At 42.4% G+C, this 22,072-nt stretch overlaps 1 protein-coding gene across 1 annotated transcript; it reads right to left on the bottom strand.

Moving 5' to 3' along the window:
• Positions 1-12,718: 12,718 nt before the first annotated feature.
• Positions 12,719-16,863, bottom strand: LOC143956670 (olfactory receptor 10G4-like). The gene has a single exon (XM_077466853.1). It carries the CDS (start codon positions 16,418-16,420, stop codon positions 15,509-15,511), a length of 912 nt encoding a protein of 303 aa, XP_077322979.1. The 5' UTR covers positions 16,421-16,863; the 3' UTR covers positions 12,719-15,508.
• Positions 16,864-22,072: the final 5,209 nt, after the last annotated feature.

Genomic DNA, 22,072 nt, shown 5'->3' with positions numbered 1-22,072 from the left:
CTCCTCATTGGCTGAGACAGCAGCGCCATTGACTCCCACTGCTGTCATTCATAGTCAGTCAAATAAAGGATAAACCGTGCTCAAAAGTAAACACAAATTGTGCTAAAAAGCTGCAATAAAAACCAACAAATATCCATGTGGTGTAAGAAATCAACAAACTATATAAATTGCGCTAATAAATGTGACCACTCTTAATATAAATAACATACAATACAATACATGTGCAGAAAATCTATAAATATATGTGCCTTTAAATGAATGAAGAAAAAAGTCCAAGGAATGAAAACCCTGTACATCCAATGAATAAACAGTTTTCAAAAATCCCAGAGCTTGAAAGGGCAGAAGACACCTTCACCAGTAGAAGGTAGAAGATGTGACAATAGCAGGTCAAAGTTCTAAATGCATCTTACCAAATATGATGGACCCCCTGATTGCCGAGGTCAACTACGCAAGCAGATATAACCCTCTGCACGGGTATATTGGATGTCCCGCTGCTCCTCGAGCGATCCACAGAAATCCAAAAATGGGTTTAAGAAATTCCACTCACCAATATCACTCATATGCCGAGGAGGACATAAATGGGAGGAAATAAAAATAACTCCAATGGTGTCATAACGTCACTAAAAACATTTATTGCTTGAACAACGCATAACAAATAAAATAGCAGGGACCAGCGTCTCAAGCTTCACATACAAAAAATACCCTGGGCGGTGCTACGTACTGATGCCATCACGCTCCCCATGTGTTTCTTGGAACACGGGTGTTCGTTTGTTTTTATTGTGATTGCTTGCCGGCTATTTACCTCCGTAACGCCTTAAAACCTGGCTGATCCTGCCAGTTTCTCCCCTCCTCTCTGTAAACTGAACATGATAATCATGGCTGCTGAGTCCTGTGGTCAGTTTATGTGCCTCTGTCATCCACAGCCCTACTGTCTCTCCTCTCTTTTCTTGTGTCCTCCTCCCCCCTCCCTCCCTGCCTGTTGACTCCTGTGTGAGGGCTTGCCCCCCCCCATGCTTTTGCTGTAATAATATGTCTTACTTTATATAACCTGCTTGGTCTCCTAATGCTATGTCCCCCTGTGTGTGTGTTGTATAAAAAAGAATTCTGTATATACCCTATTTGTGAGCGCTGATCAGTGGTCATGTGATGCGCCAACTCTCTCCTCCTCTCCTCCTCCCTTCCTCCTCCCCTCCAGACTGATGTCAGCAGTGGAATCTCTGCACCTCCCACTACATCTGTCAGACAGGGAGAGGAGAGATGCAGTGCATCACGTCACAGCTGATCAGTGCTCACAAATAAGGTATATAAGGCTTTTTTTAACACAACACACACAGGGGGACATACCCTTAGGAGACCGAGCAGATTACATAAAGTAAGACATGTGGGTTAACAAACCCTTTAAAAGAGAAGTACGGGTTTGGGGGATTTTCCTCCATCATACTTACCTAGGTGGATGCAGCATCGGCTCCAATAGAAAGTTGTCAGAACACACTACACCGCTGGTCAGGTTGCACCAACTGGCCCGTGTCCACAGCTAAAATAGCCTACGATGGGCAAATGAGCATCAGTACCGGACCACGGAGCAATGGAAGAGGGTGGCCTGGTCTGAGGAATCATGTTTTCTTTTACATCATATGGATGCATCATATGATGCATGTGCACCCTTTGTTCTTACCTGCGGAAGAGATAGCTCCAGGATGCACTGTGAGAAGAAGACAAGCTGGCGTAAGCATAGATCTACTACTAATGGCTTAATGCCAGATGCCACAGCATACCTTGAGAGGTCTAGTGGAGTCCATGCCTTGATAGGTCAGGGCTGTTTTTGCAGCAAAAGAGGAGCATACTCAATATTATGTGCAGTGGCGACTCATCCATTAGGGGCGTGGGGCACCACCCCCCCATCCATGCATCCGATCCCCTAATCTACATGCAGGGCGCCGGGTACATGTTTTCCAGTGGGGGGGGGGGGGGGTTTTGAAGCATGTGATGCTCTAATATGCTTCAAAAAGGGGTGGGACTGGAGCGCAGAGCCCTCCCAGTTGTTTGATAATAGCCAATTTTATATTTACTATTTTCACACTGATTCTCCTCCCAACCAGAGACTCGTTTCCCGATAGGTCGAAATGAGAAGCGTTCAGATTGGCTGCCAAGGAGGAGGGAAAACAGAGGCTGCTGTGATGCCTGCGAAGAGGAGCAGGGGAAGGGAAAGCCACCCGTGATGCTGAGGAGGCGAGCAGGGGAAGGAGATGCCGCCGCCTGTTGACTGGGTGAAGCGCTGCCCGCCATAGATGGGGTAAGTGCTCCAGTGCTGCTGATGACCCGACCAACCGGACCAGGGGAAGGGGCAGAAAATCTAGACCAATTTTGATTTCAATTGAAATTATATCTTTCATTAAAGCTACTGTATTTACTATCTGTACCAAGTAAAAAAGATTTGTTGAAGCAGATTTTATAATTATTATAAACCTAAAAAGGATTACAGATATGTTATGCAGCTTCATTAGCAGAACCCTACAGTGGTATTTACAGACAGAAGTCTCAGCAGTAAAGGACACTCCTTCATAATATATACAGTCCATGCAAGAAGACAACTCATTTATAGACACAGTTCTTTGTGAGCTTATAATGCAGGATCTGATAAATTGTGCCCTATCTGAATGTGAAGTAAAAAGGAAAGACCCAGGGGAACCACTGATCTTTCATTTGAGACCCTTCGGTCTAGTATTACTTCATATTCCCATCGCACACATTCCTGGATGAGCTCTCGTATTTGGGTGCTGCATACTGGTTCAAGTCACAGTGAAGATATTTGCCATCGCACCATGGAACGACATAAATAGCGTCCAATAGGTAATTTATTGCATGATCACAACACAAGGAGAGTGCAATGTTTCAGAGTCACGAAGGACCCCTTCGGTCTAGTATGTCTACTGGCATAGGTAGACTAGATATTCCATCCTTTCTCTACTCCAGTAAGAATTACGGGGAAAGCGAGGACAGTTGGAACAGATGGGACTTTGTTTCTCTACTCCAGGCGTTTATAATTAGGCAGGGTTCACACTGGTACGACCCAATTGTTGTACGACTGTCATCCTACTTTTCCCTGCAACATCAGTCCTACATTGGTCCTACTTTGGTCCTACTTCCATCCTACTTGAATGAACAAGATAAAATTTTGCTCCGACTTTGAGATAGTACGACTTGTCCTTTGACCAATCAAAACAATCCCAGAGTGACATAAATTCTTTTTACTGCTGCTGTAATCACCATGTCAGATGTCACAAGTTGGATGGTTAGGACAAGGAACCTACTTTGCTCCAACTTCAGTGATATTTAATGGGTAGAAGTAGGACCAAATTCAGACCAGAGTACTGCAGGGAGCATTTTCAAAGTCGGACCGACTTGTGTCGGACCAGTTAAGATGGCTCTCATAGGGAAACATTGATTTTCACACGTTATATGACATAAGCTCCCAATGTCAGAGCGTTTGTTGTACAAGTGTGAGGCTGGGTTCACACTGGTACAACACGACAGTCGTACCACTTTGGATCTGACATGTGTCCGACTTCAATTAACAGGGATCCGACTTTGATCCCGACAATACCAGGCACTGTATCTGGTATGGATCTTTAGGGGGAACTCCACACAAAATGTTAAAAAAAAAATGGCATGGGTTCCCCCTCAAGGAGCATACAAGGCCCTTCGGTCTGGTATGGATTTTGGGGGGGGGGGGGGACCAGCTCTGTTTTTTTCGGCATGGGGGGTTCTCTTTAAAATCCAAAATCCAAAATCCTGGTATGCTCCTTGAGAGGGAACCCATGCCATTTAAAAAAAAAAAAATTTGTGGAGTTCCCCCTAAAGATTCACACCAGACACAGTGCCTGGTATTGTTGGGGATCAAAGTCAGATCCCCGTTCATTGAAGTCCAATGCATGTCGGACTTCAAGTCACAGGGCAAAGTCGGATCCAAAGTGGTATGACTGTCGTGTCGCATCAGTGTGAACCCGGCCTCAGCCAGGAAGACAATATGCTTCACCTAGCTACACTTAATAAAAGCTAGGGGTCAGTTCAACTTGGGTGTCACATTCTGTGCATTAGAGGAGAATGACTGGGGCCAGAGGCCCCAGTCTAATATACAGTTAAAGTTGTCTGTTCCTCTATAGGAGAAGACTGGAGGGTGGAGTCACAAAAGTATTGCTGCACAAAGAATCAAATGGCGGTATAAGCCAGTAGGTACCTGCAGCTTTTAGACAATAAGCTATTCGAAAGTGGCAAGTGTTTGTGTTTCTGATGTAGAGTACTAGTCAGGAGGCTTGGACTTAAAGTGTTTGTTAACCCAACACTTCATATTCTTGATATATGCATGCTGTACCATGTACTTGTATGAGAAATATCCTGTATCATCTTTGTATTGCCTCCCTTATGTGAAATTCTTGTTTTTTTGCCAGTCCCTCTGCTTTCCTATTAAAAACTGACCACACTAAGCAGAAGAGCACACTGTGGTCAGTTCTCTAGCTATGCTGGGAACTCAGTGTACTCTCAGTGTTCTCACACTCCTGCTGCACAGTCATTCACTGGGAAGCTCAGTGTGCTGCTGCTGCTTCTCCTCCCCCAGCTCTCATGCAGCTGACAACAGAAGGATTGTGATTACTTATAAAAAAAAAGAGGGGAAAATAAAATGTATAATTTTTTTTTCTATCTATACAAAAATATTTTGCCTTTCATTAATTTTTTTTAAACCAAATCGGTTGATTTACTAGGTGATCATTAAAATCCCTTTAACGATGTTGCGAGTTACACCACAAAGAATACATTGTAATGAGGAAAAGCATTCCTGGGTTGAGAAAAATTGCTAGCCAAGAAACCTCCCTTACCTCCCTGGTGGTATTCCCAAGTGTGGCTCGGGGGTTAATTTTCAGTACCAAAAGTGGTTACCCCGAGTCACACTCAGGATTGCATTGCAGTATCCTGGTACAGTTTACTTACCTTGTCCTTAGGATCCTGCGATTTCCTTCTGCTGTGTCCTCCGCCGAATCCTCTGCCCCAATGTATTACTGTTCCGGGCTCCATTCCCTGGGAGCGTTGCGACGCATGGGGTGGAGCCCGGTGGCAAATTCAAAAAGTGTGTAGCAAAGTTTTTTTTACCTCTTTTGGTCTAATGAGGACCTCCCAGGCCAAAGATAGCTGACATCCTTCAATATGTGGTGGGTTATGAGGGTGCAAAGTGATGTATAGTGGTTGCAAAGATGGTGAAAGTCATTGGGCACCAGAAACTTCTTGGATGTAAAAGAGGTTTTATTTCTTTTGACAGTCCTTTTTATATATTTTTGGTTGAAAGAGGGTTAGGGCCAGGACACCCTTAGATAGTTGCAAACTCAATTGGCAGACTCCAAGACTTCAATAGGAGGACAGCCGTACAGGGAAAGGCCCCAGCAAGAAGCCACATCTGCACTTGCAGGAATGCTGTCTCCTCTGATAACAGTCCTTTAACAGTTCCTAACTCAAATGTAACAGTTCTCTCAGCTCTACTACAACTGCCTTTAGTAGTTCTTCAACACTGAGCTCCTGGTCTCTCACTAGACCCACTAATTCACTGACTCTGAATCCCTTGAGCTCCTCCAAGGTTTGGGGTGGTATCTCCCTCAAGCTTCACCTCCGCTTCTCTGCTGGGTCCCTAGCTTTGCACTCCAGATACTTCTCAAGCTTCACCCCTGCTAACCAGGTAGGTCCGTGGCTTGACACACAAGGCTGCTCTGCAAGCGTCTCCTCTGCTGGTTGGGTTCCTGACTTGATCACCTCCTGAAGTTTCCCCAATTCTCCACCGTGCCCTTTCGGTTAGAATATGGTTTCGGTCCTTGCTTCAGTTACTCGCTGTGGTCCCTGGTAAAGGCAATTGGTCTCTTTGTGGAGGCAGCTCCCTTCTACCTCCGACCACTGATGGGTTCCCTGGCTGGCAGAACCGTCACTTCTCATTGGACTGCAAGCTGCAATCCCAACCCTACGCTGCTCTCTCACTTCTGGAAAGGCTCTCACACAGCCTAGCAGCCAGATGCCCCTGGGATAGGCCCAATCTCCAGCCTAGCAGCCCGGGGCGTACAACACACGTCCGCCCAGACAACCATCCAGGTGGCACAAAACATAGATCACCCAACTCCACCCAAAAATATAGACTTTCCCAACAGGCCAAGGGATTCAAGAAAACCCCTGCTCATTGGCTGAGATACCCCATATACCCATAACCTGACCTTGAGTTGTCCTTCTCATATCTAGTACCACCAAACACCTGGCTACCTAGTAGTAGAAGAGAAAAGTGCAACAAGGCCAAACTTAGGGAGAAATCAATAGATCTCTATCAATAAACTAAGATAACTACTCTTGGCAAGTAAATTTGAGAGGAGTTCCCTGCCTAAACTACAGGGTACTACAAGTGCAAAATACATAACACATGCAATACACTGTAATCTGTGAGATTACATTACTGTATGAAATCATTTAACCCCCCTTTTGTCCCTAGTGCTTTGTCCAGTGCCCTGCCTGCACTTTTATATTATATATACTGTTCTTTCTGCCTGGAAACTTGAGAACGTCCATGGCATCCAAAAAGCATGTCAAAAGAGGTTTTAGACCAACTAGAAAACAGTGATAGTGAATTAGAATAACTTGCACAATTGAGCATTAGTGATTCGTGGGGAAATTCGTCATCAGATACTGAAAGTGACGACTGCGACAATTCTGCTACTGAGTAAACTTCAGTGTTTTTTATTTGATTACATTATTGAATACATTTTATTATCATTATATTTTTTTAATAATTATTTATAGTTATTTATTATATTATAATTTATGATTTAGTGTTTCAAACTTTATCATACCCAGGATGTCAACTAGACTCTGGTTTGGACAGATTTAAGTGAGTTATTCCTAAGAATTACAGGCCTACAATATAAAACACCAAATTTCTATGCAAAACAATTGTACCACTTTGACATTCAAAAATCTGAAATATCCATACCGCCAGGGAGGTTAAAAAAGAAATATGGGTTTTGGGGTTTTTCTCCATCATACTTACCTAGGTGGATGCAGCATCGGTCCGGGGCGGCATCTGTCCACCGGTGCTCTACACCGAGAAACCGAGCGATCGAACATCGCCGTTGGCTTGGATTCTAGCACTTTCACTTTCAGAATTTGAATTTGAAATTAATAAACACCCCAACGCTGCTTAATTCGCCTAAAATTGTTTGCAAATGCGGCTTAGGTGAGTTTTTAACACTGAGTTCCTCCTGTCCTTCTACATTGTTTACAATAAGTGTGCATCAAGCCTAATGAGAGACTTGCAAACACAGTGGGGGTCATTTACGAAAGGCAAATCCACTTTGCACTACAAGTGCACTTGGAAGTGCAGTCGCTGTAAATCTTAGGGGAAGATCTGAAATGAGGGGAAGCGCTACTGATTTTATCATCCAATCATGTGCAAGCTAAAATTCTGTTTTTTATTTTCCTTGCATGTCCCCCTCAGATCTACAGCGACTTTTCTTCCAAGTGCACTTGTAGTGCAAAGTGGATTTGCCTTTAGTAAATAACCCCGCTTAACTTTTCACGCTAAAAAAGATATTTGAACAAAATCTTTGACAGGCTTCCCATATCTATTGGATACTTTGACTTTTAAAAAGCTCCCATCAGCCCCCTTGATTTCTCCTAACATTCCTGTAATAGACTGTATTGCACGAAAGTAGACTAATTTCTCCTCGGTGACATCCCCTCACGCTTACAATGTGCATGTAATAATGGGACTGATCTGTACAATGGGGTGCCTTGGATGACTATGCTAAATTAAAGAGGAAGTAAACCCTGAGGGGTGTTACTTGCTCTTTGTTTCTCTGCAAAGGCAAAGCATAATGGGCTACTATGCATCACATAGTAGCCCATTATGTGTCACTTACCTGACACAGGAGCTTGCGATGTCCCTGATTTCCTTGCCGGCTGGAAGCGTCCATCTTCCTTTCGGGGTCACGGACTCAAGCTCTGTGACTGGCCGGAGTTGCGTGACGTCGCTCCTGCACGTTCGCGCAGGAGCCGCCAGTCACGGCATGTCCTTTAATGAAAACGGCACGCCGTGACCCTTCTAAAGTGCGCATGCACTGAAGGAATCCTCGTATGGGGAATTGTAAATATCTCCTAAACCATGTAGGTTTAGGAGATATTTTCAGCACCTACAGGTAAACCTTAATCTAGGCTTACCTGTAGGTAAAAGTGTGTTGTAAGGGTTTACAATCACTTTAATACAGATTCCCTTTACCAAGTAGTGCATGCACAACCATGTTCTTACTTCTGACAGCATTGTGCTTAAAGAGGAAGTAAACCCTGATGGGTTTACTTCCTCTTTCATTCCCTGCAAAGGCAAAGCATAATGGACTACTATGCATCGCATAGTATTCCATTGTGTGTCACTTACCTGACACAGGAGCCGGCGAAGTCACCGCTGTCCCCTGTAGTCCGGCGCATCCATCTTCTCGGTGGGGTCTCGCAGCTCCGCCGCTGTCATTCGGCGAAGCTGCGATGACGTCACTCCCGCGCATGCGCACGGGAGCCGTCACGCGCAGCATCTTCGTCGTTGACGATGCCATGCTCATGTGCCTCAGCGCGCATGCGCCGTAGACAGCGGTGCCTGTCTTCGGGCAAATATCTCCTAAACCGTATTGGGTGCGTGTCAGCATGTCTAATCATTGGAGGAGAGCAAGCTGAGTTCCTAGGACAGCCCAAAAACTGACCACGCTATGCTCTCATGCCTAGTGTGTTCAGTTTTTATTGGCAAAGCAGAGGGACTGGCAGGAACACTAGGTATTTCTTTACTCATATGCTGCATCTCACTAAATTTAAGAGGAGGATACTTTGTACAAGTGTTAAATCACACTTGTACAAAGCGTTTTAATCTGCTCTACTCATTATTATAAGTTACGCTGTACTATAAAGGTGAAGAAAAAATTACAGTGACTGTAGATTGAAAAGGAAAGTTCATTTTTAATAACATTCAATTACAATATGATTAGTGTTGCAATTATATGTGCTGTATTATTTTTTCTTAATTTGCTATTTTTTTCCTCCCCACGAAAGCGGAGTTACCCTTTAAACACATAATTTTAAAATCACAAGCGGATTTTTGCAGTATACATTTGAAATAACAGACATAGGATTGCATAAACCACACTAACCTCACCTAGCTGCCTACAATTCACTGTAGAATAACATCTGAGTCAGTTTCTGGCCTTACTTGTAGTAAGGTTCTTGTACACCTGTTTAACTGCATTTGATCACTGTGAGCCTTAGGACACAGTAATAAACGCCTGAGTCTTCTGCTGTAACTGGTGATATTGTTAGGGAGAACAATCTTTCCTGCCGTAAGAACGTTGCAAGGAATCGATGTCTGAACCTAGGCATCAAGTCATCAGGCGTAGACTGGTCATGTTGTATAAATGTAATGGATTTGCTTGGCTCTTGAAGGTACCACATAAGAGATGGATACCCCCCACTGTAAGTGCAATTGAAGGTCACTGATTCTCCTTCTTTACTAAGCACATCATTTGTCGATTGGGTCACCGTTTGGCTTGCGGTAAAACCTATAAAAACACATTTTATGTCAACTTACTTCTGTAGCTACGTTGTGATATAACCTTCTAATTTGCTAATAATTAAATACAGCCCATACCCCAGAATAACATTTCTAGAAGTAAAGCGTGGATTATCTTCATTGTGACACCACTTCACCTATACTTTACGGATTCGGAGCCAAGGTGTATCTGTGCACAGCTGTGAGTCACCTACAAAGCAGATGCCTTTAAGATGTTAGATGTGTGTGACAAATTTCCTTTTTACTGACTACACCTCAAACCTACATGGCTAGTATGAAACGCCCCACTTTAGAAGTTTCCGAGTGATCTACCCAATTTTTATCTAGAAACGTGAGCTAAGGTTTTTTTTTTAAACACATACAAATGTCTGTGTTTTGTGTCTGTATGCTCAACTTTTGGCTAAGGTGTAATATTCTAGCTTGATCACACATTAACCACATGCCGTAGGGTTGCCACCTTTTCTTCAAGTCAAACCCGAACACTTCGGCATCGCACAGCAATTGTTTTTCGTAGTATGCATAGATAGACAATGCATATATGTTACCATTAAATAACATTTCTAATCATATGAAGTTAATCATGGCACAGATGGCCACTGATAGGTGGCACGGATGGGTATGGATGGGCACTGATGTACACTAATATATGGTACTGATGGATGCCAATAAGTGCCAAACAATAATGCCTGCCAATCAGTGATGCTATGCATACTAGCTCATTATGCCTTTGTCTTGCAGGGTTTTTTTTGGTGGGTTTACAACCACTTTAAGAGGTAAAGCACGATGATGGTGTTTTTAAGCTGAGGAGCTGTTGGATTGGGATTGTTTCAAAAAGCTGTGCCCAATAACAAGAGTGTTAATGGCCTGATGATAACTCTGAAGATATCCTAAGGAGACCCTCTAATAGGGGAAAGTGCATGGTGACCTATTGGTTCCATTGGTCAATGTGTTCAGGTGAACGTATTGAGTGAAAGGTGGTGGAACTCACATGGGGAAATTGCACAAGAGAATTTACAAGCTACTGTACTATGTCTGCACTCTCTGACCATCTCCTGTACTATGTCTGCAGTCTCCGACCATCTCCTGTACTATGTCTGCCATCTCTGACCATCTCCTGTACTATGTCTGCCATCTCTGACCATCTCCTGTACTATGTCTGCAGTCTCTGGCCATCTCCTGTACTATGTCTGCAGTCTCTGACCATCTCCTGTATTATGTCTTCAGTCTCTGACCATCTTCTGTATTATGTCTGCAGTCTCTGACCATCACCTGTAGTATGTCTGCAGTCTCTGACCATCTTCTGCATTATATCTCCAGTCTCTGACTGTCTCTTGTATTATGTCTGCAGGCTCTGACCATCTCCTGTAATATGTCTGCAGTCTCTGACCATCTCCTGTAGTATGTCTGCAGTCTCTGACCAATCTTCTGCATTATATCTCCAGTCTCTGACTGTCTCTTGTATTATGTCTGCAGGCTCTGATCATCTCCTGTACAATGTCTGCAGTCTCTGACCATCTCCTGTATTATATCTGCCGTCTCTGACCGTCTCCTGTACCATGTCTGCAGTCTCTGACCATCTCTTGTAACATGCCTGCAGTCTCTGACCATCTCCTGTATCATGTCTGCAGTCTCTGACCATCTCTTGTAACATGCCTGCAGTCTCTGACCATCTCTTGTATCATGTCTGCAGTCTCTGACCATCTCTTGTAACATGCCTGCAGTCCCTAACCATCTCTTGTATCATGTCTGCAGTCTCTGACCATCTCCTGTATTATGTCTGCAGTATCTGACCATCTCTTGTATTATGTCTGCAGTCTCTGACCCCCTCCTGTAGTATGTCTGTAGTCTCTGATCATCTCCTGTATTATATCACCAGTCTGACTGTCTCCTGTAGTATGCCTGCAGTCTCTGATAATCTCCTGTATTATATCTGCATTCTCTGACCATCTCCTGTACTTATGTCTGCAGTCTCTGACCATCTTCTGTACTATGTCTGCAGTTTCTGATTATCTCCTGTACTATGTCTAGGGGCTCTTTCTAACAGACTCTCTAACAGAAGCCCTCCAGGTCTCATTAGTCTATGCTCCTGTATTTTCTTTATTGTTAAAAGATCATGAGAGGATCCCAGGGTAACGAAGACTTCTTAGGGGAGCATCTCTGTGTTTGAGTCATTGCCATAGAAACATTTGTAAAGGGGAGGGGTTGGTAAGATGACCACGCTCACATGGGGGCGCCAGAATATTTCTGCACCCAGGTGTTTGTGACCCTAGGATCGACCCTAGCCGCATATTAGTGATACCTTATCAGTGCCCGTCAGTGCAGCCCCATTAGGGCCCATCAGTGTAGGAGAACTTTACAAAGTTTTGTAACAGAAACAAAAAAAAATGTTGTTTTAAAAATGTTTGGTCTTTTTTAAATTTGTTTAGCAGAAAATAAAAATCCCAAAGGTGATCAAATACCACAAAAAGAAAGCTCTATTTGTGGGAACAAAATTATACAAAATTAGTTTGTTTACAGTGTTGTATTGTATTCAAAATGCGACAGCGCTGAAAGCTGAAAATTCTGGTCTGGGCAGGAAGGTGTATAAGTGCCCGGTATTGAAGTGGTTAATGGTTGACATATTTTTGTTTTTGGTTTCTATATGAGAGATTGACATAATAAGTTTGCACTGTACTATTTAGTATATTCAATTGAATGAAAAGGTATACCATCCTTTAGTACCCTCAGACATAGCTATACTAAGTATTAGTTTTATTAGGCAGTGCTTGCAAAATACAAGTGAATTCCTTACAAAGCACAACATTTACTTACAAAAATACAATATGAAAAGCCCCCGTTCACACTGGAGTGACTTGTCAAATCGCATGGCAAGTCACATTCTATTTTCGGCAATCACACTCTTCAAATTGTTGCAATGCCTACTTTGCGGTGCAGCATGGATTTGAAAAAGTAGTACATGCACTGAAGCCGTACAGATGTCTTCAAAGTTGCACCCAAAGTCACACTGACATGCTGCTTTGAAATTGTGCAATTTCAGTTGAAGTTGTACGATTTCAAAGTCGTAGTCAATGTGAACGGGGGGCCTAGGTTACATGTGCGCTAGCCTACCCTGACCGTCGGCAGTCAAAACTTTCCTATCCTAAACAGGATTCTTCTGCGTTCAGTAAAGGGTGGTTTATTTAACCTCGCCTAAATGCGGCAGCGAGAGCGGACTGTCTGACAGAAAAAGTCAGACGGGAGCTTTTCATCGTATATTTTGATCCTGTGTATGCCCCATCTGACTTTTTACATTGAAAATTCTGACAGACCTAGAAATGGAACATGTTCTAAATATTTCCAATGGAACCAATTCCTATCGGGAAAACTGCTCGTCTGTACGCTGTTCTGACGGACCAAAAATGTCCTGAAGCAAGTACGAGACAGAAGCTATTGGCTACTGGCTACTGGCTATTGAACTTCCGTTTTTTAGACCTGTCATACCTGTTGTACGTCACCGCGTTCTTGACGGTCGGACTTTGGTGTGATCGTGTGTACACACAACAGTTTCAGAGGAATTCCATCTGAACTCCGTCGGAAAAACCTTCAGAATTTATTCCGACGGGAAATCCAGACGTGTGTGCGCGGCATTAGTGTACATGAACACATAGACTTTTATGGAGTTTAGGAGTTTGGGCAAAAAAACGCCAAAAGCTCCTAAACTGAAGCTTAGGAGCTGCCAGGAGCTACTAGTATACACAAAGACTAACAGTGCATTTTGCACTATACAATTATACAATGATGACCTCTAGTGGCAATGTTATTTCTATGTTGTGTAGGTACAGTATAGGTAAAATAATAAGATAGGCATAAGGAAAGAGATATGAAAATCTATAAATCCTGTTTTCCTTTTTTTAAACAGCATTTCACCTCAGCACATGCCTAATTTACGTATGTTCACCACAAGAACAAGCTTGTTCTCACCTCCTACAGTCCTCCGGGCACAAGAAAAACAAATTCACCTCATTGGCCCCCTTGCAATGATGTTAAGACCTTCAATAGTTTTAATAAGACATAGTAAATGCAAAACAAATTGTGTTGTAATGTGTGATAAATTTACTAGAAGTACTATGCATTTATGATTGTATATTTTATAGGCTTTATTGCAATATAGTAACATGATTGTACATTAAGCCAAATTCTATGTATAAAAATAAGCTTAAGAAGGCTGTTTGATTAAAAAAAAATCTGCAACTGTGAAGTGTAGACACCAAAATCTGTAGCAGCATCTATTACCCCATCCCCCATTTAGCTTTGGAGTTTACAGCTACCTAAAGGAGTACATTTTCCACATAGTCAAGTGAACCTTTGTTCACTTTGAACTCCCAATTATGTGCACAGGAATAATAAAAAAAAAAACATTGTATTTATTTTGGATTGGATGATTGAAGTGAATATAACTTTTCTGCACTAAGTACCTTACAGCAAAACTCCAGCTAAAATACAGGATATCAATTAATAGCCTATTAATATAGATATAGATAAAATAAACACGCTTTTGCTGCACTATTTACGTTCAATCAGAAGTTTTCTGCTGCAGTACTTTTCTTTTCCACTAGATGTCCTCAGTGTGATAGCCTAGATCAGTGATGGCGAACCTTGGCACCCCAGATGTTTTGGAAATACATTTCCCATGATGCTCAACTACACTGGAGAGTGCATGAGCATCATGGGAAATGTAGTTCCAAAACATCTGGGGTGCCAAGGTTCACCATCACTGGCCTATATCATTGAACTCATCTGCTCTGAGCCCAAGGGGTATTGGATGTGCCCCAGCCTGTGACTGGACAGTGAAAGGAGAAGCAGCATCTTCCTCTCATAGCTCTACGCCGGTGGTCAGCAACCAGTAGATCACAATCTATCGGTAGATGACGGACAGGTGACTGGTAGATCATGGTCTGGCCTTGCTGACCCACCATTCCAGAGCATCAAACAGAGTGCAGAGGGACTACTTGTAAAGTTTGAGGTGTAGTAGGGAGCAAAAGCCACATAAGTCGATGCCTCCTCTATAGTGCTGGCTCCTGTCCCATGTGGAGTAATACCAACTGCACTCCACCTCTTATCCCATCCAGCGGTCTCCAGAGTGGTGCCAGCAGCAGGGAAGAAGAGTTCTTCAGGTCAGTGTGAAGCAATACACTGGGCATAACAGTATAGGACTGCTTTCACACTGATGCATTGCGATTTACCCACAACTACCTGCAGTTTTCCTGTGGGTTTGCTGCACTTTGCCATAGACTTCTATTATATGCTTCAATTTTGGTGCACTTTTTGAAAGCACACCAAAACTCCTAAATTTTGGTGCTCTTTTAGAAAGTGCACAACACCTGCGGGATATAATAGAAGTCTATGGCAAAGTGCAGCTAACCCAGAAAATTTGGAGATGCACTGCGCTGCACCCTCAGTGTGGGTAAACCGCAGCACAGTGTGAAAGCAACCTTATAGCGACCTCAGAATAGTACCAGTTCATTCACAAATGTAGCAGGCACTGCTGCTCCCCTGAAAAGCGATCTGAGTGTGTTTGACAGGTACTGAGAAGGCAATATTTTGGCTCCTCACCACCTGATTTAAACCCATGTTTGCCATGTAATGCATGCAATTGCTACACGGTAGTATTAGAGGTTTAAATAAGGTGTGAGGGAACGACACTGTACCCAGTGATCTTTGACTTCTCCCATGTTGTTCGGGTAGATCTCCACCTCTTTAAGGTTGTCTACACCTGCTCTATGCTATAGGGACTCTAAGTAAAATCCAGATACTTGTATTCAAAAAAGGCATTTGATGATCTATTAATCACAACAGATTATAAAAATCAATTAACTGATATAACATACTGGATTATGATTCAATTTAACATAATAATTTCTTTAAAGCTTCCTTCACCTCTTTGTTTCTAAGGCTATATATAATGGGGTTTAGTAATGGGGTGATCAATGTGTAAAAAACAGCTACTACCCCATCAAAAGTAGATTTCGAGTTAGGACGCATATAAGTAAAAATGCATGGGATATAAAACAGTGCTACTACTGTTACATGAGACACACAGGTGGAGAAAGCCTTTTTCCTTCCATCCGCTGTTTTTATTCTTATTATGGCTAATATAATATTTATGTAAGAAGTTATGGTCAGAAGAAAGCAGCTTAGAGAGATTGCTGCAATATTAACTAGTATCATAGTTTTGTTGACCGAGGTGTCTGCACAGACCAGTTTCAGCACTGGGATTATATCACAGAAAAAATGGTCTATCTCATTAGAGTGACAAAAAGGAAGATGGAAGGTTAACACGGTGTGAGTAATGGAATGCAATGACCCAGCCAACCAGGATCCAAAGGCAAGGCACGTGCAAACCCACCAACTCATCAGTTTGTTGTAGTGTAGGGGCCGACAAATGGCCACATAGCGATCATAGGCCATGACGGTGTACAGAAAACATTCAGAACTTGCCAAGAAATGGAAGAAGTACAGCTGGGAGACGCAACCACTGAAGGCAATCGTTTTCATGGACAATGTGTTCTCCAGCAACTTTGGTAAGGTGACTGAGGACAGGCAGATGTCCAGCAATGACAGGTTTGTAAGAAAGAAATACATTGGAGTATGAAGAGATGGAGTTCTTTTAACCGTGCTAATAAGGAGGACATTTCCAATCAAAGTGGAAATATAGATAACAGTGAGAAGCAGAAAGAGGGGGATCCGTAACTCATCTACACATGGAAGTCCTTTAAGAACGAATTCTGTCCGGAGAGATGAATTCTTATCATCCATTTATCCATCAGACAGTCATATTATGAAATATTATAGACAAAGAGAATAGTTCACTGGGTAATATGTTTTATTTCAAGAATGTAGTAAAAAAAAAAAAAAGTAATGTTTGATGACTTTGTTGATAATGTTGCTAATATTCTGACCCTTATTCACTGTTTATCTGCTCTATCACTACTAATGTAACATGCATATGATTTCTTTCAGAAAATATATACTAGGTTATCCAGCATCTCGTAAAGGAGTAATCACTTTTTTCCTGCAATAGATATAACAGCAATGGCAAATGATTGTAATCATAGCAATCTGCCAGGGTAGAATATGTTATTGGTCAATGTTATCAATACAGAGAAAAATCTACTCTATGTATACCAAGTATTTCATTTATTCACTGAGATAAATATCCAGTATATTTACTGAAAACCAAACTCTGAGGCTTCAGCCAGTGTCTCATTTTGCAATGTGTCCCCTAATCGCTACTTTTATAAGCCTTAAGGAATCCTAGGAGAAAGATGATTTTGCGTAACATGGGAATACTTAAGAGATGTAATTATGCAATATTTCATTAGCAGTCCAAGTCACTATTACTATAGAATATACCATGAATTGATGCTTTTTAGGGTCCATTCACACTATATCGCAATATATTTTGTTTGAGGAATGTACATAAGGGGCATTTATAAGGAAAATTAGCAACACATTTAGATGCAAAGCAGGTTGCCTTTTACTTATAGTGTGCAACAGTTTTACAGGAGGATATTTAACAGTTCTGTTGCACAGCAAGATAATGCTGAAAAGGTTCATTGACACAGATTTATGACAGACATATTACAAAGTTATTACAGCTTGAGTCATATAGTAATGCTGCTCTAAATTTGCACTACAACTGAATGAAGCTTCACCCTGACTGCTTCCTACTTATGCATCTCTTCTGTTTCACCTTCAGTAATTAATGTGTTGCAGACCTTGCAAATCTATTGCAGTTGACTGCCCAGGAAATCAAATGCACGGTTTGCAAATACACCGTATTCCTGTCAAGCAGTGTATTAGCAACTCCTGTGCCTGTATTCCTGGGCAGCAAACTTCAACAGATTTGCAAGGCCTGAGATAGGTCTATCAATGTGGATAATGCCCCGTACATACGAGCAGATTTTCCGTCTAAAAAAACGTGGATGGTTCTTCAGACGGAATTCCGCTCAAGCTTGGCTTGCATACACACGGTCATACAAGTTCTCTGTACTTTCGACCGTCAAGATAGTGATGTACAACACTACGATGAGCTGGGAAAATGAAGTTCAATGCTTCTGAAAATGCGTCAAATTGTTTCAAGCATGTATAGGAATTTTGCGCGGCGGAATTTTTACAGACGTTTGGAATTTCTGATCGGAACTTTTTCCGACTGAAAAATAGAGAACCTGCTCCCAATCTTTTGCTGGCAGGAATTTGGCCAGCAAAAGTCTGATGAAGCATACACACGGTCGCATTTTACGACCAAAAGCTCTCATTGATCTTTCGCTGGCCGAATTTCCAACTGCGTGTATGGGGCATAAGACAGATTTTCACCCTTAAAGCGGAGGTCCACCCAAAAGTAGTGGAACTTGTGCTTTAAGGACTCCTGACCCCCTGACATGCCACATTTGGCATGTCATTTTTTTGAGGGGGGGGGGGGGAGCGGGTACCTAGTTTTGACATGTACCAAGCTCCCACTTCCACTCAGCCTGTCTAGGCGACTTGAGCGGAATTTCTCCTCACCCCCTCCCTCCCTGCCTGCAATCTTCTGGGATACGTCACAGGTCCCAGAAGATTGCCTGGCCATTCAGGACGCGCATCATGACTCGCACATGCGCAGTGCGCACCCAGCCGTGAAGCCACAATCTGTAACAGCTGGGTGCCCACACTAGTCATGCAGGCGCTGGGGAGAGGCGGGGGAGAGAAACAAGGCTTCGGGCGGCCACATCGCTGGATTGTGGGACAGGTGAGTGTGTGTTTAATACAAGTCAGCGGCTACACTGTTTGTAGCTACTGACTTTTAATAAACACAGAAACAACTGGAACTCTGCTTAAACAATTGCACAGTTATTCAAATCTACAGCAAACCTCCCTCGCCCCCTTCTAGAGCAGGGGTTTCAAACTTTCTAAACTAGGGGTCGGTTTACTGTGCTTCAGACTTTAGGGGGCCCAGATCACAGCCAATTGGAGTAGAAAATGTCCTAGCATCAGTGGGAGTAAATAATGTCCCATCTTTGGCATTAGGAAAATTATTAGTGTCCTATGGTTGGTGTCAGTGGGAATATTACTGCGCTATAATGGAGTAAATACACTGGGGCTAATTTACGAACGGTTTGCACCATTAGTTGCGGCGCGCGCTGATGTGCAACGCCCGTTTTCGTATTCACAAAACATTTGCGCCTGTAACACAGTACAATTCCCCATTTACTATTATATTGCCGGCGCGTGGATCTATAATATAGACATGGCGCACGCATTCTTCAACTCAGAATTAAAAGAAGATGGAATTGTCAATATTATGGGGGTGATGTGAGGAAGTATAATTATAACTGTCCAAGTAACAAATATGCCCAAAATAGAATGACAAAGTAACTTTCTGTGAACAAGCCTGCTGTGCCTGCAGATACACTTAGATACACTTAGAACTGCGCAAGGTCAATTTATGCACTGCGCATGCACTGAGCATGCGGCATTTGAGCACGTTCAAATGCTTTGGTTCAGTGCTCCGGCAAAATCTTAGTAAATGTCAAGCAACGTAAATGCATTTGCATAAGTTGAACAGGTGCGCCTCTCAACTTGACTTTTTTACGCTGGTTCCCTTTTATGTTTTTTTTTAAGGCTATTTGCACACAGGTCATGTTAGCATTAAGAAAAAAAAAAAATTAAGAAAAAAAATGCGTGAGGGTCCCCCGAAATTCCATACCAGGCCCTTCAGGTCTGGTATGGATTTTAAGGGGAACCCCACGCCAAAAAAAAAAAAATGGTGTGGGGATCCCCCTAAAAATCAATACCAGACCCTTATCTGAGCATGCAACCTGGCAGGCCGCCGGAAAAGAGGGGGGATGAGAGAGCGCTCCTCCTCCTGAACCATACCAGGCCACATTCCCTTAATATTGGGAGGGTGCTTTGGGAGTAGCCCCCCAAAGCACCTTGTCCCCATGTTGATGAGGACAAGGGCCTCATCCCCACAACCCTGGCCGGTGGTTATGGGGTTCTGTGGGTGGGGGGCTTATTGGAATCTGGAATCCCCCCTTAACAATGGGACCCCCAGATCCCCCCCCCCCCTGTGTGAAAGGGTAAGGGACCCCTACCATTTCACCAAAAAAGTGACAAAAATGTTAAAAATGACAAGAGACAGTTTTTGACAATTCCTTATTTAAAGTCTTCTTCTTTCCATCTTCTTCAGGTCTTCTTCCTTCTTCCTTCCTTCATCCTTCGGTTTCTTCCTCCATCTTCATCTTCCTTTGCTTCTTGCTCCGGTGTTCTTGTCCGGCATCTTCCACCACGGCGTCTCTTCTTCCTCGATTCGTTCTCGGGCAGCTCCGCTCAATGGGAGGCTCCCGCTGTATGACGCTTCTCTTCTTCTCCCAGGGAACACCCCTTAGTGTTAACCCCTTTACTGCCAGTGACATTTTTACAGTAATCAATGCAATTTTATCGCACTGATCGCTGTATTAATGCCAATGGTCCCAAAAATTTGTCAAAATTGTCCGATGTGTCCACCATAATGTCGCAGTCATGATAAAAATCACAGATCGCCGCCATTACTAGTAAAAAAAATACTATATCGCTATAACTTTTGCGCAAACCAATCAATATACACTTATTGCAATTTTTTTTACCAAAAATATGTAGAAGAATACATATTGGCCTACACTGAGGGAAAAAATATATTTTTTTATATATTTTTGGGGGATATTTATTGTAGCAAAAAGTAAAAAATTATGCATTTTTTTCAAAATTGTCGTTCTTTTTTTTTGTTTATAGCTCAAAAAGTTAAAACCGCAGAGGCGTTCAAATACCCCCCAAAAGAAAGCTCTTTTTGTGAGGAAAAAAAGGACATCTGCGCAATTTTCAGTTAAAGCAACGCAATGCCGAATCGAAAAAAGTGCTCTGGTCAGGAAGGGGGTAAATTCTTCCGGGGCTGAAGTGGTTAAGCCATCCAATATGTTTTTAAGATATCAAAAGCTTAAAGGTTATCATACAGTATATGTTCTATCAATGATATTCAATGATATTGGTTGTTTAAATTATTCAAACATTATTTATTGTTTAACTCCCCTGACGGTATTCCCGAGTCTGGCTCGGGGTGGAATTTTCATACCAAAAGCGGTATCCCCGAGCCAGACTCGGGACTGCATCGCTGGATCCAGGAGGAGGTTTACTTACCTTCTCCCTCGGATCCAGCGTTGTCTCCCCGCTGTACGAGCGAGCCGTGTCTCGCTCGATGCATCACATCGCCGATCTCCGTGCCCTGCGAGCGTTGCGACGCACGGGGACGGAGATCGGCGCCAAATTCAAAAAGTGAAACAAACAGTAAACATACAGTATAATGTAATCTTACAGATTACATTGCTGTATGTAAATATTTCACATCCCCGTTGTCCCTAGTGGTCTGTCCAGTGTCCTGCATGCAGTTTTATGTAATAAAAACTGTTCTTTATGCCTGGAAACTGGAGATTGTCCATAGCAACCAAAACTGTCCCTTTACATCAAAAATGGTTTTAGACCAGCTAGAAAACAGCGATAATAAATTGGAATCACTCGCAGAATTGAGCGATAGCGATTTGTGGGGAGATCTGTCATCAAATACTGAAAAGTAATGACAGTGACAATTCTGCAACTGAGCAAATTTCTGTGTTTTTGATTTGATTACATTATTGAATAATTTTTATTATTGTTATATTATTATTTGGTACAATTATTTATAATTATTTATTATATTATAATTTATGATTTAATTTTTAAAACTTTATTATACCCGGGATGTCTGCTAGACTCTGGTTTGGATAGATTTAAGTGAGTTATTCCTAAGAATTGCAGGACTACAATATAAAACGCCAAATTTTCATGCAAAATAATGGTACCGCTTTTAGCACCTAAAATCCGAAATAATCGTACCGCCAGGGAGGTTAATAAAGATATGACTGTGATAAATGTTGTGTGTATATGTTGCCATTCACTTTTATTACAAATTGATATTTTATTAGGGCAGCATAGGCACTTGAAGCCACTGGGATTTCAGTTAACAGAAATAAACTGGTAAATATTATGTTCTTGCCAATAATCGAAAAGTGTATGTAAACCCAAATAATGAACTTCACTTCTACGTAACCTTTTGGTCTGTTAAATATATCCATTGAAAGTGTTTTCTTATATCTGTTCAATAAATCCACGAACATACCCTTGTATCAGTGGGAGGAATAGTGCCCCAAGGGACAGATAAAGGCAAGCAAAGGACCACATTCAACCCCTGGGCCACAGTTTGGAGACTTCTGTTCTAAAGCATTTTTTTTTTCTTTTACCTTGTTCCTGTTGTGAGAAACAGCTTTTATTACTTGCAGTGGTAGCTGCTTGGAGATCAGTTCCTACTCATATAGGCATGCTCCATGTCTGTTCAATAAATTTCTGTATACCTAGTCCATG

Source organism: Lithobates pipiens, unplaced genomic scaffold (assembly GCF_037356315.1).
Source record: "Lithobates pipiens isolate NorthernLeopardFrog02 unplaced genomic scaffold, aLitPip1_a1.2 Scaffold_4, whole genome shotgun sequence".
Classification (NCBI taxonomy): domain Eukaryota; kingdom Metazoa; phylum Chordata; class Amphibia; order Anura; family Ranidae; genus Lithobates; species Lithobates pipiens.
Note: the sequence above shows the minus strand (reverse complement) of the source record. Positions and strands in the feature narration are given on the sequence as shown.